The 18,111-nt window shown below is 36.9% G+C and overlaps 1 protein-coding gene across 4 annotated transcripts in view; it reads right to left on the bottom strand.

Moving 5' to 3' along the window:
- Positions 1-18,111, bottom strand: part of FAF1 (Fas associated factor 1) — a 155,200-nt gene that overhangs the window by 48,013 nt on the left and 89,076 nt on the right. For all 4 annotated transcript variants that reach the window (XM_040072650.2, XM_040072651.2, XM_040072654.2 and 1 more), the window contains 4 exons: positions 5,877-5,972; positions 5,116-5,242; positions 4,182-4,245; positions 3,137-3,218 (listed from right to left, as the gene is read on the bottom strand). In XM_040072650.2, the coding sequence (XP_039928584.1) occupies positions 3,137-3,218; positions 4,182-4,245; positions 5,116-5,242; positions 5,877-5,972 (369 nt within the window). The remainder of the gene's footprint in view (positions 1-3,136; positions 3,219-4,181; positions 4,246-5,115; positions 5,243-5,876; positions 5,973-18,111) is intronic.

The following is an 18,111-nucleotide window of genomic DNA, read 5'->3' as shown; positions in this document are numbered from 1 at the left end:
GCAGGAGGTGAGCTGACAGAGGTATATAAAGATAAGAGCTCCTGAAAAGGCAAAGGCAGTGTCTTTATTTTTTCTCTTAATAAAAGAGTAGCAACCACCTATAAAAATGAAAAGACAAACAAGCTGTAATAAAAGAAATTACTTTTGTATTACTCACATATATAACTCAGTAAGCTTAAATACAGCAATTAAAATCCAGTACCAATAACAATACCACCATAAATTAGGCTAAACCCCCTGATGTCTCAGAACATAGGACACCCACAAACTGCTTTCAGACACAAAGACACCACTCCCAAACACCTTGTTAAAAATGTCTATTATAGGATTTCTTCCATGGCATCTGCTGAAGCAATTCTTATGGCAGTGCAGCTCTGTAGCAAGAGTGAGCTCATTCTTCAGAAACCTAGTGACAGGGAAACTCTTCTTTCCTATAGACAGAGGAAGACTTCCACAAAAACCAGCTTGTTAATTTAATAAACCTCTGTCCTTCTCTTCCTGACTCCATGAAAAGAAATACTGAAAATATTTTCTTGTCATATATACAACAAGCCTTGGAAATGAATACACAACACCCTGGAGGCAGCTGAGAATTTCATGGCCAAGGACACTGGTTGTTAAAAGCAACGCTCTGTATCTTGGGAATTGTATTTTTGTGGTAAAGAGTTATACAGGTATCAAAGCAGAGCTACATTTGACCTCATTCCACCTCTCCTACCAAAAACTGGCATTGCTGTGGCAGCAGCTGCCCCAAAGGTTAAAAGATACCCATCATGTATGTTAATCTTCACTGGCTAATGGCTCAAACACAGCAGATAGACACCTCAACTTTTTTTACAAGGTATTTCTTTTTCAAGCAACACTTTGTTAAATAACTATGAATTACCATCCTTTCCAACACGTGAAAGGACAACGAGATTTAACACGAAACATCTATTTTCATAAAAAGAAATTGAACTCATATTCTGCATTCAAAACACATATTCTGACATAAGTTAATTTTCTTAAAATCACCCAAATTAAAATATTTCTGGAAAAAAGCTTTGTGTTTATATACACTGGGATTTTTTTTTTTTTTTTTTTTTTTTTTTTTTTTTTTTTTTTTTAAGGTATAAAGTACCCACAATACAGATTTAAAGCACAGCTGATGGCTGTCTCACTAGATATGAACTGTAGAGCACACCTTCTGCTCTGGACAGCGTTGAGAATTTGTCAAGAAAAGGCCAAGATCTCTGAGCACTCAAGCTGCCAAGTGCTCTCAAATTAAATCAGTTTGAAGCGGTTTTCATTAAGATGGATTGAGTGTGGCATCGTGAGAAACACTCTATCAAATGTAGTGTTTTACTTAGTGATTAAGTATATACCAGTTGATGAAGCTGCCCAAATCCTTCGTAATCCCACCACTCCAATAAACATTTAATGAGTATATAAGTTCAAAAAGCCTAGTAGAGGATTTAAACCTTCAATCTTGTTTTTATTTACTCTTGGAACTCAATTTCTCACTTCAAGTGAAGAATGCTGGTGCTCATCTGTTGCCCTGGTAAAATTAAGTGCCCTCCATAGTATAAATTAGAAGACAAGACACACAGGTTGCAATTTCTTCAAAGCCTTTTTTTAATACTTTTATATATATTTAATATCTTATGAAGTTAAATTAGAAAAATATTGAATAATGTGTCCCTTTCCTCAATTCTGAATTCCAGGAGCCAGCACTGAAAAAATACTTTGTAGCAAGGGAAAGCAGTGAAAATAAATTTTTCTTCCACATTTTCATATCTTTGCTTAAAATCATAAAGTTGCAATAAAGCAATGCCATTTCAAAGGTGGGAGGGAAAGATTTCAAAATAAGGCAATATTCAGAAAAAAACCACAAAAATCCAAACAACACAAAGAAAAATTAATACTCTCCTAAATATATACATATATGTACATATACAGATATACACACAATGGTTTTATTTTGATGATCTGGTCTGAATAAATCACAAAATATTAAAGATGTAAGGTGACACAAATTTCAGAAGTGTTATGTAAGTAGCACAAGAAGTATTTTGAGCAACAGCAATAAAAAAAGTAACTACACTTGTATTAGTATCAGATTTATTGGTAAAAAACTATTTATGAAAGTTCTTAATGTGCTTTTGTCCACTATTACACTGATACACTGTAAAGCATTTCTGAGGACACGACACAAAATTAACTTCCCAAATCACACCCTTTCCTTGTTCAATTCAAGGGATTTTTTATCTCCATGCAAATGAGAATATGAAAATATTCACTACACTTAGAGTCTTGAGTATGAGTCAACTTCAGTTTTCCAGCTGAAGTTACAACTCTCACACTTACAAAAACAGCCCCTAGCATAATACAGAGGCTCCTTCCAATATGAATAACTACATTCTTCATTTTAAAATTAAACATCTATCAAGAAAACAAAAAGTAAATTTAAACAGCATGATTTTCTTGTTTGTGTTTCAGCTTTATCTGTGCTTAATTATGCAGGGGTTTGGGTTTCTCCTTAGTGAATCAAGTCACCAAAACGTAAATAAACTGTCCCCATTCTAATTTTATTAAAATACCGATTTTAAAACTGTGCATGGAATAACAGAAACTTGAGATGCGTGGTTGGATGTACAGAAAAACTAAACAACCAAACCTTAGCACTGGAACTTAACTTGGCAGATAAAGGCTGTACAAAGAGGGGAAAAAAGCACACTGTATTTCAGAGACCTTTCAATTTAAATTTACAATTTCATTAGCCATTCTTCAAAGGAGTTACCAACATGCAACAGTGAACTTGTCAACCACAAGACTCACAGGCAGCGTTATCTGGTGCTAGGACACCATTATTTCAGGAAGAAAAGGGAGGAGGGGAAAAGAAAAAGAGTAGCTTTGGCAACTAAAGAACTCCAGTAAAAATACAGCCTGAATGATTAGAAAGCATCAGTTATTCACTGCAATTTCAGCAACCACCACGTAAGTATTTTAGCCACTCAACTGAATGAGTGCAACTCTTCTCGAACAATAAAAGCAAAATAACTCCAAAATGTAGCTCAGCTTTTCAAAAATAAAGATGAAACACTTAAGGTGATTTCCATTCCCCCACTATATTAAAGTAGTTTTAATACACACTTACATCTCTAGCTTTCCCATAGAAGGCTTCCTGAAAAGCAGCCTCTAATGATCCAATAAAATAAACAGGATGGCAGTCACCATATCTATTTGAGATAAAATTTCCAATTAATAAAAAATGACAAAATCAAGTCATTTTAATATTCTACCTTTTCATATATTCTGTAAATATAATACATTGGCTAAACCTTTAGAAGGATGAAGTATTACACTTCTAAAGGACAGAAAGGAAATATTTAGGACCCATTTGTTTTCTGACATTGAAATCTCAAAGTAATAAACTGCTACCTTACAAACTTTATTATGAAAACATTCTGTTTATACATGTAGATACCTTAAGTTCTACACAATTTTCTATAACATTTTTCAATCATAACTTATTTCATCTCTTTATTACATTCTTAAAGGTTAATTGAAGGCTATTCTTGCATTACACATTAATGCATCTCACACACATAAAGGAGTATTTTATCACAGGAGTGCAAACAGAAGGCACATAAACTTCATATAACTTTGCAGCTTCTACCTATTTAATGAAACAAGCAACTGTTTAACAGTGCATGCTTTGGTAGGATAAAGTTTTTTAAAAATCCAGATTTTTTACGTTCTTTTTTAAGTCAATATTTACCCAACCACTTTGCTATTGCGAAAACTCTTACAGCAATGATGTATATATTTTTCAATAGTAATCAGTTTTAGCTTTGCCGTTCCTGCATATGATAATAAAATTATTGTATATAACCAGTCTTTCTCATCCTTCTGGACCTTTACATCATTAAGTAATGGTACTACATAGTGGCAAAATAAATAAGAGAAGAATCAACCACTCCAGCATGGGCTGAGAAATAATTTTATTTCAGAAGCAATTCTAGTAGCAGAGTTAGAATTAAAATAAATTAGATTAGGATGTCTAAATATGCCATATTCCATTAGGATGTCTAAATAAGCTAAATAAACTCTCACAAGAAAACATATACACTTGGTTTATTTCTGTTTTTACTATTTACTAATGTGCATTAAGAATGGCACAGTTAACAGGTTAAGCTTACCTTGAAGAAAACTCTGCTGTAAATTGTAATAAGGCATCTCCTTCATTTTCAGCATTTTCTGGCACTTAAAAAAATGGAGAAAAAAAAAGAAACGCAACCTCATGAAAACAGGTTGTAATATGCAAACACATCCACTTCAAGCAATTTCAGGTTCCCAGGTTCCTTACTGAAATGTTACCAAGAAACCATATAAACTTCACAAAAGACTATTGACTATGAACCTTTCCAAAGACAAGAAATTTCCAGAGGGTCTCATGAATATATTCAGGTTTTCCAAGCAGTAACATCCTCAGGCCCAGTGTAATGTGATAGCACTCGCTCAGAGTTAGCACTCTGGACTTACTTTAAGGCTTGAAAGGCTCGACCCTTCCTATCCATAGTGTTAAAAAAAAATCCATATTATTATATATATTTGCTGTCAAAAAACTTCTAATGAAGTAATACTAATGCAAGCCTAAAGTAAATAAAGAGATGCAAGAACTGCATGTAGGAGGCAACTGACTGCTCCTGCTCCATCCTTTTCGTAATTCAAGGGCAAATAATCACTGAGAAACTTGATTAGCATAATGGCTAAAACATTAATCAAAAATAGAATCTGTAGAATTTTCAAAACAAGGAAGTGGAAGTCTAGTTATCTACAGATGCATTTGGATAGAGATCACAATTTCTCTGACTTTATCTGTTACTCTTCATTTTTGAGTTAAATTATTATTCTTCAGTTGCAAGGTTCAAGATTTCCCCCTGTGGAAAGGAGTTTTTATAGCTGCCAGTTATGTGTGCAGTATTTTCCTTTGAAACATCCATCAGACATGACATTCAAAACAATTCTACCATTCCCATCAAAAGATACTTTCCAGTTCCTAATTCTGCAGACTCCTCACACCTCTCTGCCTTCGCCTCTGCTGTACAACCTCCAGTTAACTGTGACTCTTACTCATTGGCGATTTCCTCAAGGCAGATGACGCTACTCCAAACATTTCTCCATCATCAACTCCAAACTCGGTAGCATCTTCAAAGTCATCTCCATCACTATCACTAACCATATGAACATCAGTGCATTGCTGTAGCAAAACAAAACCCAAAATCCACTGTAAGCTTCTAATTCAGACATTTTCAGTGAAATACAAAACACATTCACAGTGACAAATACTTAGAGATTTCTATAAACACATAATATACTGCAGGTTAATTTACTATTTTATACAGCGTTATCAAAGGTAATTTTTAACAGAAGTCTGGTTGACAAAATACATTATTAAAGAATCTCTGCATACACATAGTTGAGCAAATTTTATTTGAAGTTAATGCTTTGGTACCAGAGCTGGTCTGGTATCAGAGCTGATGCATAAGGAAGAGTGAGAAAAGCCATGCAATGGTGGCTTTTATACTGGTATTTGGCATACCAATATAAAGGAGAAAAATCGAAATTCTAATGCAAGGAGCTAAGGTTTCATCTCCCACAGTAAGATGCTTTGCTGGGATTTGCTTGCTTTGTTTCTCCTCTTTTTCTTCAATGACTCATTTGCCCAGTTCCTCACTTTGTCACAGTTACACGTTGCAGGAACTGTGAATGAATTGTTTTAAGATGCAATTCTATGGACACACTTGACAACAGGAGGGATGGTGACCACTGCACACCAAGGTGTCCCTGCCTCTTCCTAGAGCAGGCTCCTAAAACAAAGATGATGTCCTTACCTCCTCTGACTGTTCCCTTGTTTGTACAGGTGAAGATCTTCTTCCAACTGTGAGTCGATGGCAAGGAAAAGTCAGTCCTGACACAGCTAAAGTCATCTGCAAAGCAAGCAACGGTTCTTCATTAAAGCCACAGCCTCAATTAAAGGTTGGGGGGAGGTGGTTTAGAGATTCAGATTAAAGACTGCATTATTTAAACACATATTAAGAAGCCTGAAAAGCTGCTAAAATGATTCTATACATTAAAATAGTCAAGGAAACATCAACTGAGTTTTACTGAGGCGTATGCACAGAGTATAAAAACAAACTCCATGGAACTGCAAACTCTAAAGTTAAAGCGCCTTGAGCTGTTATTTTGTTCTAAGCCAGTACTGAAGTTTGAAATGTTACTGTACATGACAACTTTTACAGTGCAGTGCTTTGATGATGCAAAGGTAGATTTTTTTAATTGCTAATCAAGAAGCAATTGTTAAAGTAAAGATGCTAAGTATTGATATAAGTAATTAAAAACAGTTAAATCATCTTGAAAAATATCGTGTTTTGAAAGATCTGTTTATCAGCAGACATTGCAATAGACACAACCACATTGGCAACTTAACAAATACAGTTTTTCTCCTTTTTGGTCATTTTAAATGTCATGGGTGCACACCATGTTCCTCATATGAACAAAGACACAAAACCCAAACTGGTGACACTGCAGCCAGCAGAGTCCATAGGATGGATGTTGAGTAAATAGTGCCAACAGAAACAGCACTTCTGCCCTTTGCTGTATGCCTAAATCTCAATTTTTAAGAAGTACCAGTAGAAAAATTCTACTGTCATTTAAAAGACAAAATTATTATGATGCCTGTAAACACAGCAATAATATTCAAAAATCTGGTCCTATACTGTATTTAAAAATGCACTAATTATAATGCCTAAAAATGAGAACTGTCCACTCTGTAACCAGAACCACCTGTGTCATCCCTGCATTTAAAGCCTCTGCTCAGCCTCCTGCCTCTTCTGGAGAGCACATCAGTCCAGGAGAAGCAAGCTTGATGACCACAAATAGCAACTTCAGAAGCATCTAAGACCTATCTGGATTGATTTTACAACGTAAGTAGCTCTTAAAAAGATAACTGATTATTTTTGGCAGTGACAGAGTATTTAATGCTATGCAATTTTCAGTGATATGCAGAAGGGTAGTCCTGGCTGGATGTTTAAAACATTGTTTTTAATGGTTCCTTCAGATGACACACAGAGAGGACAGAAAAACAGCTAGATCCTGTAAAACTTGTTAGCATTTTTGCAGGGCACAGAATGAAAGATTTACATTATATATTTCAGAAATATAGCACTCTCCTAACTGGACTGTAAAAACATTGAGGTAAAATACATTTCAATCATTCTCAACAAAAATCCAAGAAAAAAATCATAAGCCTTAAATTTCATTTACTGCCATGAGCGCTGAAAATATCATTTATTTTTTTTATCCATAATTCAGAGCAACTTTCTTACTCGTCCGCTAGAACTCACGAAGATTTAATTTGTGCAGGTTGAAGCAGGCTGATTAGGCAGCCTGGTTACCAAATACATGTTAACCTGTCTGAACTAGCCCACTGTCACATTCTCACAGCAAGGTTAAACACAAGTTTAGCTGTGTAAAAAGCCCAGCAATCATCTTAAAGGAAGTGAGTTATAATACTCTGGTGCAAATGAAATATTAAAGACGACACACAGGTCTAGACCAATTACCTACGAAACTCCTGTGACAAGAGGATAGGAACTGCATTCTCAGTAATAATCCACCATTTCAGTTATTCTTTTTATAAGCTTTTAATAACGAACAAAACCCAACTGTTATAAAACCTGAAACTTTGCCCTGTAGTTATCACACTATATGAAATGCTGGTAAAACACACACACACACAGACTACAGTTCCCTCTCTCACAGCATCAAATACCCTGACAGATGCCTGGAAAGGCTCCCGGTCTCTTTTACGTGCACATTAAAGAGAGAGAGGTAAGATCAAGCAGGCAGTTATTGTGCTGCTTCATCACTTGGCCCAATTGCAGGGTGTTGCAATTCCAATTTGCAACCCTATATTATAGTGTCAAAGCGTCTCTCAAACATGAGCTAACAGCAGAAGGGGTTCCACATCAGAGCTTGTTTCATCCTACTCTCCAGACAGTTGCTGGAATGTTGGGGGTTTGTGCACACTGGTGTGAGAAATCACCCTTCACTTTTTCTTCTTCTCTGAGAAGTTTTTTTTTTTGCAAAAGAAGTAGCAGCTCTGCCTTCATTCCAAAATGAACGAGAGGCATCAACATTTCTCTAGAATAAAGTCATCTCCGTTCAAAGATAAGAGTTCTCTCGCACCACAAAAGCTCAAGCTTTATTTTGGAAATCATGAAAACACCAAGACTAAGCAAAAGGTTGTTTTCCAGGCAGCTCAGCAAACCTTCTCCTAGTACTGTGAATGCAAGCCAAGAATGATGGGAGCACCACTGAAGTGTCTCAGTGGCAAGAGCTGCAGATCTCACACTGCTCTTGGAGAGGTTTTCCTTTCTGAATATTCTGCCCGCCACCTCCCAAACAGAGATGCAGATCATTATCACTGCAATAAATTATCGTTGTGTTTCAGTCACCTTCCCACGGGAATGGACAAAATCTTTATACCAACCCCATAACTGAAAAAGCTGGTTTGTAGCCTGAGTACCTGATTACCCATATTCTCCAGTTTATGAGCCCATCTGGCTGTGAAAAAAACTCAAAAGTCAGTCACCTTTCTGAATTTTTCTTTTTTTTGCATGAAAATCACCACTATGTGGGTAGCAGAGCTTGAATGGGATGGTTTCCATGTGCACAAGAAAAGACACTGAAAATGTCTTTGGCAGGACTTGTGCATGAATGACAAGCTAGATACAGGTTATGAAAGAAATAATACACTAAAAAAAAAAAAAGATTATTTAGGCAGGAAACCTATGCATGTGCAAATCAAACTGTCTCAGAACTGAAAAGTATATGAGATGAGAAGTGAAACAAAACCAGAAATAAGGAAAATTACTTGCAAAAAGTAACTCCAGAGGCAGATCTTTTGTCCAACACTGTGCAGACACTGCTTGTGTTTATTTAAAGCTCAAGTAGTCTCCTGTTTGGCTTCCTATAGTTTTTAAGGGGAAGGATGCTAAAATTCAAGATTTCAAACATTTCAGGGAAAGTGGCAGCAGAGACACGACATGGATTCAGTATCTGTGTTGTTCAAAAAGGTCATGGGACAACCTGGAATAGAAGCGCACAAAAGCTTACTTGAAATAGACTTTAACTACTAAGAGAAAGATTACAAAATCTAACAATTAAGAGAGGAAAGAAATACTCTGGTGCTCACTTGTGCTTTCCAACTCTAAGACACTAATACTATTTTTAAATGCTCAGTGTGAGATGATTTGTTTTCCAATTGCCAGCATTAGCAATTGAGGGATAAAGTCAAGCAATATCTTTTCTGATCCAAACATGCAGGATTCTTTGTCAATCTTCCAGATTAACCCAGCAATATTTGCCAAATCTGGAATGAGACCAGATGCTTTAAACAATAAATTATTCTTCATGTTAGAAAGTATTAGTTTTATGTAGAAGCTTCTAGAAATATAATTCAGAACAACCTAAACCCACTATTTTTTCCCAGATATTTCACGATAGAAATACGTCTGCAGGAGAGAAAGAAATCATTGAGAGCATGTAATTCCAGAGTGTTGCCATCTCATGCTCAGAAAAACATGAAAAATTACAAGTTCATAAACTCAAAACTTTTTATCTTCTAGAAAGAGTTTGTTGGCACAACTTAATTCCCACTCTTGCAGGCTTCTGACATTACAAATGAAGGAACAAACTCAGTCTCTTGCACCAGTCCAGAGATATTTAATCAAGATGCTGAAGATGTGAGAAAGATAGAGTGGAAGAAACATGAAGGAACGATCCCAGCAGAGAATTCCAGCTGCAGAACTCACTCCACTGAGAAATGCTGATACAAAAATTGTGAGCTTGGTGGACTGCATTAGGAAAGGAGTAATTGGATATGACAAATTGGCCTTCCTCATGTTCAGCCACACACTGATGGAGAAAAATGGCATCTCAGAAGAGATCTCAATGGTAATTATACCTAATGAGGAAAGTGAAGGAAGCTGTAAGAGCTTTCTAATGCTTTACAGAATATAGCTGGGGCATCCAAAGTGGCCAGTTTAAGGCAATAATCTGTAAAGAATGGGACATTCTTCCTCATCCTCACTTTTTCAGAGCTTGTGCTGTTCACAGGATACTTGCCATCAAAGGATCCCATCTCTGCAAAGGGATAAAGCTTTTCATAAACAAGAACTATTCAGAACAAGCAAGTATAATGTTTAAGGAAGGTAGGAATATTGGTTTATTTTGTGTTCTTTGTTAAGCTTTTGATTTTTACAAGAGCAATGAAGGTTTTGAGGTTTTGGGGTGTGTGGGCACTCGGATTTGCTTTAATGTACATTAATGCACTTATCTGAGCATACAGACACTTACCTGTTAATCAAGGCAAGTTATTAAATGGAGCCCTTCAGCTGTATTACCCAGTACTTCTCAATTTTTTTAAAAAAAAACAGCTTCTGGCTGTTTAAAAGACCACTCTTTCTGTCACTGTAACAAGGTAATCTTATTGTTCAAACGAATCAAATGACAAATTCTTTCCAACTCACTGGAGAGGTATTTTTCCATGACAAAATATTTTCCAATACCTTTTTTTTTTTTGCATAAAGTATATATTCTTGATCATTTTTTCTCAGAAATTCAAAGGTCAAACTGTAAATCTTACAAAGCATCAGACAGAAATTCCGAGAACACTTGATCCTTATGATGCCAGATTTCACCTGCACACACACAGCAATGAAGCTACAGGCATTATCTGACAGTGGCAAGCCAACCCCAAAACCTTGCAGAGGACAAACCTTCTGGATTTTAAATATAAAAAGATCCTAAAAAGAAATGTAATTTCTGTATAACTTCACTGCTATGAATCAGTCCAATTATTCAAGTAGCTGAACTTCTAATACAGAATTATGTTTGCCTGTATACCACCTACTTCCATAGGAAACTAAACATGGGAACTCCCATAGCAAGATTTTCTACTGAAGTAAAGGGGAAAAAATTCCATTTTCTGCTTTTAACACTCAGGGATAAAGTAAGCAAACGGGATTCTGGTGTACAAAATAAAAAGCATGTTTTCTGATACTTGACTCTCCCCCATAAATCTCCCATAAAAGGGCTCATCCTAAAGGTTGCTTAGCAGGCTGCAGTACACACATGGGGGTTTGTAATACACATTTATCACACAAAAAATTTTCAATCAGAAATGAATGCAGTGCTACCTACAGACTGAAACCTGGTTCAAATATTCCATGTGACAGCCCTTTCACTGTGGCCAAAATGTGAGTTGCTTACCTTTTCCATTTACTAGTTTACTCACTGATACATGGCTTAAGAATAAAGAAATAATGACCAAGTACATTTCGTAACACTCAGTTATTCAAAATAACTGAAAAGAGGTGCCCTGTAGCAGAATATTGCATGACTGGCAGGTGTCTCCTCTGTGAAAATTTCCCATATAATTTGATCCTTTTACTCACTGGATTAATTACTATGATTTTTTTTCCCCTCATCAGATATAAAGAGGCATAAGGATAGAACACTGAGCAAGGAGCATTATCAAGCATTTCAATTTTCATATTAAATTTACTATTCTGTTGTGACCCTTCACTATAACATAAATTAATTTCTTGAGTATGATAAATGCCAATTTGTCAGATGGATGGATGGATGTTCTTAAAGATACAGGGAAAAAACCGTGCATTTTGAACACAACTGTATGAAGTTTGAGAAGGAACAAAAACTTTGAGAAGCAGGAAAACCTCTGAGAAGGAACATTTCTGTCCTTGTTCTATCAAATGTTCTTTGTATACGGTATTATTAGATGGACTTGGTATTTTAAGGATCAAATGCTTTCATTCCCTAAATGCACTGACAGTAGGTGAGATAATAAGACAAATTATAAACCAATGTAGTTGGAACACCTAGAAAATATTCTCCTTGCTGTTTACCATCAGAGCTAGCTTGGTCAGGCTGCTCCACAGCTGAGGCTCACTCACATTTCCATTTTCCTTTTGTAACCTCTCCTTTTTGAGACTGAAGAAGCAAGGAAAAGCAGGGACTATTTGTATGGTGGACAGGATATAGCAATTAATGTGGCATACAGGAAAAACCCAAGTGTACAAGGCAGGGGGGAGAGGTAGAGCAAGTGAGTGAAGTTTCATTTTCACCCTTGAAATACAAGAGTAGGAAGGTTTTCATTAATCAAACAGTTGAATAAAATTGTGGGGTTTAAGTGCTTTCAGCATAGTCCTTGCATGTGAATATTGAAGCAGGAGAAATAAGAGTATGAGAACTCTGGCAATCTTTTGCAGTTCTCCAGAGATTATCAGATGGCTCCACACTCTTTCCTGGCTGGAGATGCAACCAGAGAAACCAAGCCATGCAGGAAGGAGGTGATGGACTCCCAAGCAATCCATGACATTTCTGAGGCTACTCAAAGCCTCATCATTTCAAGAAAAGTGACACTATGACGTGAGAGAATTTTCATATGAGCTTGTTCTTGCCACGGCCGCAGTTCCTGGTGTTTAACCAAGCATTATTAAGAGTGTGTGGGCATCCTGTTATGCTCAGATAAACCCTCACTGAATTCCTTGGGAACAAACAGGTGGCCAACACTTCCAAACCCATCACTTGTCACTGCATAATTATTCAATAAATAACCTATCTTCTTTTCAATGTATAATCTCACAAAGGCAAAGTGATACCTGATTTTAGAATTCCTGCATGTTCATGTTTAAAAGCCATGTTTAAAGCTTAAAAAAAATCAAAGATTTTCTGTGAAATAATGTTTATCCTTTGGCTTGTTCTTCTCAAAAGTTAGCAAGTATTTTTCCAGTAGTGACAGACTGTAAAATTACTTCTGTCCATACTGAAATACAAAGTATACACAAAACAAGTGTTATCACAACACTTGTGATACAAAAGAGCAAGTATCCCAATGTAAAATGAAGGTACATTGCAATTCAAAAAGCAAATCTATTAAAAACTTTATCTTAGTTGACTGAAACAAGGGCTTTTTTGTACTATGCAATTGATTGATTCAGAAAGATTTACTACCCAAAACTGAAGGGCTTTCTTCAGTCTATACTGCTCAACTAGACATTGTTATCCAAGTTCAGAACATAATATTTAAAAAAAAAAACAAATAAAGAAATCAAACATCCAAAGCTCATGTAAGCCCTTATCCCTCCTTGAATAACAATAAAAAGTGGATGTAATTCCGCATTAGCCACTTTGTCTTTTGACATCAAATAGCATTAGCTGGGAAAAAAAAGTCAAGTATGCTTGAGGTTTGTTTGCTTTATTAAACTATTGCACAAATATGAAAATGAACAGAAGAGCCGAAAAAATTTGACAGCCCTTGAAATTAACTTCCTCTGGAAAATAACTTCATTTTCATTATGCATCTCCAATAAAAAGGAAAAAAAAAAATCTTGACAGGTATTCAACGTTTCATTTTAAACACTAACTGGGTGAAAAAAACATCTCTAGCGTGGAGTGTGTTCAGGTTATAAATCAGCAATGCTTATTTTAACTCCTCACAAAGTGTTGTTGAGATAATTACTGCTGACAGCTTTATTCAAGGTTCATTTCACTTTTTCTACTATTTTTCCCCTGTTAGAAGTTCAGCAGGGCCCATGGGAAGATCCACCCCTCACACCTGTTCGGGTTCTTCATGTTACTGAGGCCAGTTTGGACACGTCACTTCAAATTAGCATTGTGCCAGAGCGCTGTGACAATTACTTATCGCAGGTTTAACTTGAAAAAAAGTTTCTAATCCAGCCACAAGAACAGTGTCAGAGTACGTAATTTAAACCTGTCAACACAGGTTGTAGGAAATTCATTCCAAGGATTTCAGTCATGTTCCCATGGTAGATCTCTGAACTACAATGAAGCTTAAAATCACAAAGGAATGCTACAGAGTTAGAACACAGAACCCAAAAGTTCAAAAAGCTCTGAACTGAAGGAAAAAAACAAGTGTCTGAACTATTACTCATGTTTTAAAAATTGATAAATTCTTTAGATTAGGCTTAAGAGACTGCCATGTTAATTCTCCAAAATCCCCAAAGGCTCCTGCATAGGTATCTTATTTTGCTGCCGTATGAAGGCACAATCCTGGCAGATCTTTACATGGGCTGAAGGCAGAAGTATGGTGAAGCAGCCCTGGAATCATCTTGGGGATGGTGTGGGAGGCTGGAGGAGATCCAAGGCACAGTGAGGAGGCCACTCGTGTCCTACAGACACCAGGAGAGGGATGCTGGCATTGCAGCGACAACCAATCTAAAGGCAGCTCCACAAAACACAACGAGATTCTTGTGAGCTTGAGAAAAAGTGCTGCCTGGTGCTCTGGGAACACCCAGCCCTGGTGTGCTGGTTGAACACACATGCCAATTTTTGCTACGGCCCCTGTTAATCACCAGCCGTGTTACTGTGCATCTACCCCTCTCGTTTGCTGGCTGAATGAAAATTATCCCTGGTTTTGATTATTTCTCATTTGATTGAGCCTAGTTAGGCAAATTAGGAAGTAAAGCAGAAGGACAGCTACTGTAGTACTTAATGTTGCTTGAAACCACAAATATATTTAAAGGAAACAAAAAGAAAATAATATTTCCTCGTACAACAGATTCTGCTAAAAAAAGATATATACTTGAGAGACTGAAATAAATACCCATGATCACTTACAGAGCTCATTCTTGTTAAGACAAAAACTGTAAATATTAAAAAGGATGAAAAATCTGCCAAGCCATTTGCAGCTATTTGAAACACAGGGTAACAGAATTAAATAAACGCTGAAAGACCTGGAACACAGTTAAGTATAGAGCATGAGGCTAATTGTGGATCTTGAGTTAATTACTTTCCACTGATACGTTTTCTCAATGGTCTTTTACATGAGTTTTTTCTTTCCTCAGTCTGAACCCCAAGGCAATTCAGCGTGCTAGCCTCCAAACTCTGGGTGATTCATTGTGTACTTCTGCCTTAGGATTTTTAGTTCATGCAGAGAAAGCCAGGCTTTCACATCAAGTTGATGTTAATGTGCACTGACAAAGCAACAGTAAAGGAGCTTCATGTTTGTCACAACGTGCACTCTTTAATTTAGTAATTGCTTTATACTGATATGCAAATAATGACACATTTCCCAAATTTCCAGTTCCTCAGCAATGCTTTCGCTAATTACTCAGTGGTTAAAACTTATGCATGTAAATTGGTTCAGTGAGTTTATTAATAAGTACACCTGTGTGAACTGATCTATAAAACACACATGCCTGGGAACAGGTCATAACTCACTGTACATTCCTCAAGGTCTCTGGAACTGAAAAAACTACTCTCTAACTAAAACAAGATAAATTACAACTAACAGAGTGTTATTCACAGATAAACTGCGATTCCCAACCCTTCCTAAGCTAAAGAGAGACTGTCTTAGGGTGACAACAAATACCAGGAGTCAAAGCATCCATCGAGGGAGGGATCAAGGTAAAGAAAAGAAAAGGGTAAAAAAAAAAAAAAAAAAAAAGGAAAAGGGACAAGAATCCCTCTAGCACCTGAAAACATGAGAAAGGGCCAGTGTCCACTCATCCATCAACTCTCTGTGGATGACCACATGCTTCGAAGGCTGGTTATAGTGTTTAGTGGTACTGTGTACTCCTACTTTTGATACGCTAACATGAAAAATTCAGCTGTAATTAACACGGATTCAGACTCATAACAATATAACAATTGCAAAAATACTCAATAGAGTTAACTTGTCTTCCTTTCCTCAAAATTGTCCTGTTTTGTTGGCTTTTATGTTCCAACACAGTCTGTTAAATTTCTGGTATTTTCTTTATGTAACCATGTAACTGCCATAGAATATAGACAGTATAACAATTGTTTTTACTAAGTCTGATCTCAAACCAATTATTTTTCGCTATTCAGAAGAGACTCCAAACCATTAACACGTTTCAAAGCTCAGGAACAAGTAAAATAATAAACAGTATAACCTAACAACTATTTATCCACATCACATATTGCCCACAGATATTCACAGATACACCTTGGGAACTGCTTTGCATTCACAAAGAGTATCAGCCAAATACTTGGCACATTCCTGGTCCATGGTGGGATGCCATTTACTTCACAACATTGTACAACGCTTGGATGGCAGAGAAGTGCCTGGATATGTTTCCAGCACTATATAATTCCTTGGCACAGTTCAAGCAGTTGTGCTAGCAGAACTGCTTCCAAATAAATGCTTCGAACACTGAGGACTTTTATGCTGCCTCTTCTTCATGGATGTAGTTTTTTGAGGAATTGGAGTTTTGCAATGTTAGGTCTTGAAAACACAGTGCAACTGACTTCTAAAAATGAGTTTCCAAAAAGGATGATTGTTTCCTGTTTTCGTTTCTCTTACCTAGAATGTGTATCTTCTAGTGAAGTTCTGCTCTGCTTGTAATAGTGGAGCTTCATTACAAAGAAACAAGCACCACTGTGATAATCCTCCAGGAATAATGCAATTACCACTTATCAAACAGGTGTCTGCTGTATTCCAAGGAGATTATCACTTCCTATTCTGCTCTCAGAGAGCACAGAATAAAAGAGAAGCTGCTACTATTAAACGACTAAGGGGAAAAGGAGTCTTTGATAACAGCTCCTGCCAGCATCTCTCAGCAGGGCATGAAGCAAATGTAGTCCTTCTATAACAACTTGGCACTGAAATGAGTATTTTGGTTTCTATAAAACGAGTTAAGGCACCTAAGTAAGACCACTCCTGTTAACTCAATCTGAAGCATGTCTCTCTGTTTCTTCATGGAATACTCCAAGAATCTCAGCACCTCTGGCCTTATGCCAAAAAATTCCCCTTGTGAGTAGTCCTCAAGAGGAACTCTGCCTGCTCCAGCAAAAATGGGCTGCAGAGATGCTCCATCAAACACAGCATCTTTCAGATACACTTCTGTGACAATGCAGGGCTTGATGAAGGTACAAAAGGATCTCCCAGAGAATTAAATCTTTTTACCAAGATATATTTGTAGGTCAAACCACAGCTGGGTGTAATTGATCAGCAAAGACAATTTTTTGGCATATTTTCAAAGCAGCTTCTTGAGCAGGAGTTATCTCAGAAGTGTATCTCTAGAACCAATAGCAAAAGCACTCTCTTATGAAATCTGGGATACAGCTCAATATATAGAAGGTGCTATTACTACATGGCAAAACATGTAATTGGTTTGGAAACAAGCCAAGCTGAGCATCAAGGGCAGAGGAGGAGTGAAGAGAGTAAACAACTACACACGTGCAGGAGACAAGAGGCTGCTTCAGCTGCTGGGGATGCCCAGGGGCTGTGAGGGCCAGCAACTGTTCATAGGTAGGTGCTTCAAAGAAAGTAGGACGCTGGTGATCCTGTAAAACCCTGTCCAGCAAAGATTACCACGACTTTGGTATAAACTCCAGGAAGAAGTGTAGCTCCTGCTGCTGCCTCTGTGGGGACACAAAAAGCTCCAATGCAGTTTGTGTGCATGCAGATGGAGAGGTGGAGCGGTGGTGTGGATACAATATACACCCCCAGCACCACGGCGTACTGCAGGGATCTGGACTGCCTTGATCTACCCTGAAGATATTTCTCTATGCACGTGGTCATTTCTATCACATTTTGATTTGTAGGTTCTATCAGTGTAAGGACAGAAATTGGAAGCAACACTGAAGCAGCAAATATAAAATATCAGTCTCAGCACTTGTTTACTCATTTTAAACTCTAGTCCCTTTAACAAGTTCTATGAACATGACATTTTTAATAAAAATAACTTTCATGTCTATGAGTTTCAAAGCAAGAACAGCTAAAAACGTCTCGACAGATCAAGAAGATTTGTCAATCTCTTGCAAAAGAAGAAAGCAGTAAAAGATGACAAATAATTATGTCTATAGCATGGCTGCTGTTCCTTACACTTTAAAATTACAGTGACAAAAGATCTTAGTACTGAACAAATTAATTGCTAACAGTAACCTCAAAATTTGCTACCAGCTTTTCCTAAGAAACCAAGGTTGATTACAATAGGTTGCACTGAAATGGGGTGGAATTTTGGTAGAATCCAATACAATTTGAGTTGATGGTGCTCA

Source organism: Hirundo rustica, chromosome 9 (assembly GCF_015227805.2).
Source record: "Hirundo rustica isolate bHirRus1 chromosome 9, bHirRus1.pri.v3, whole genome shotgun sequence".
Classification (NCBI taxonomy): domain Eukaryota; kingdom Metazoa; phylum Chordata; class Aves; order Passeriformes; family Hirundinidae; genus Hirundo; species Hirundo rustica.
The sequence above is the reverse complement of the archived record's forward strand: the minus strand, read 5'-3'. Positions and strand labels throughout refer to the sequence as shown.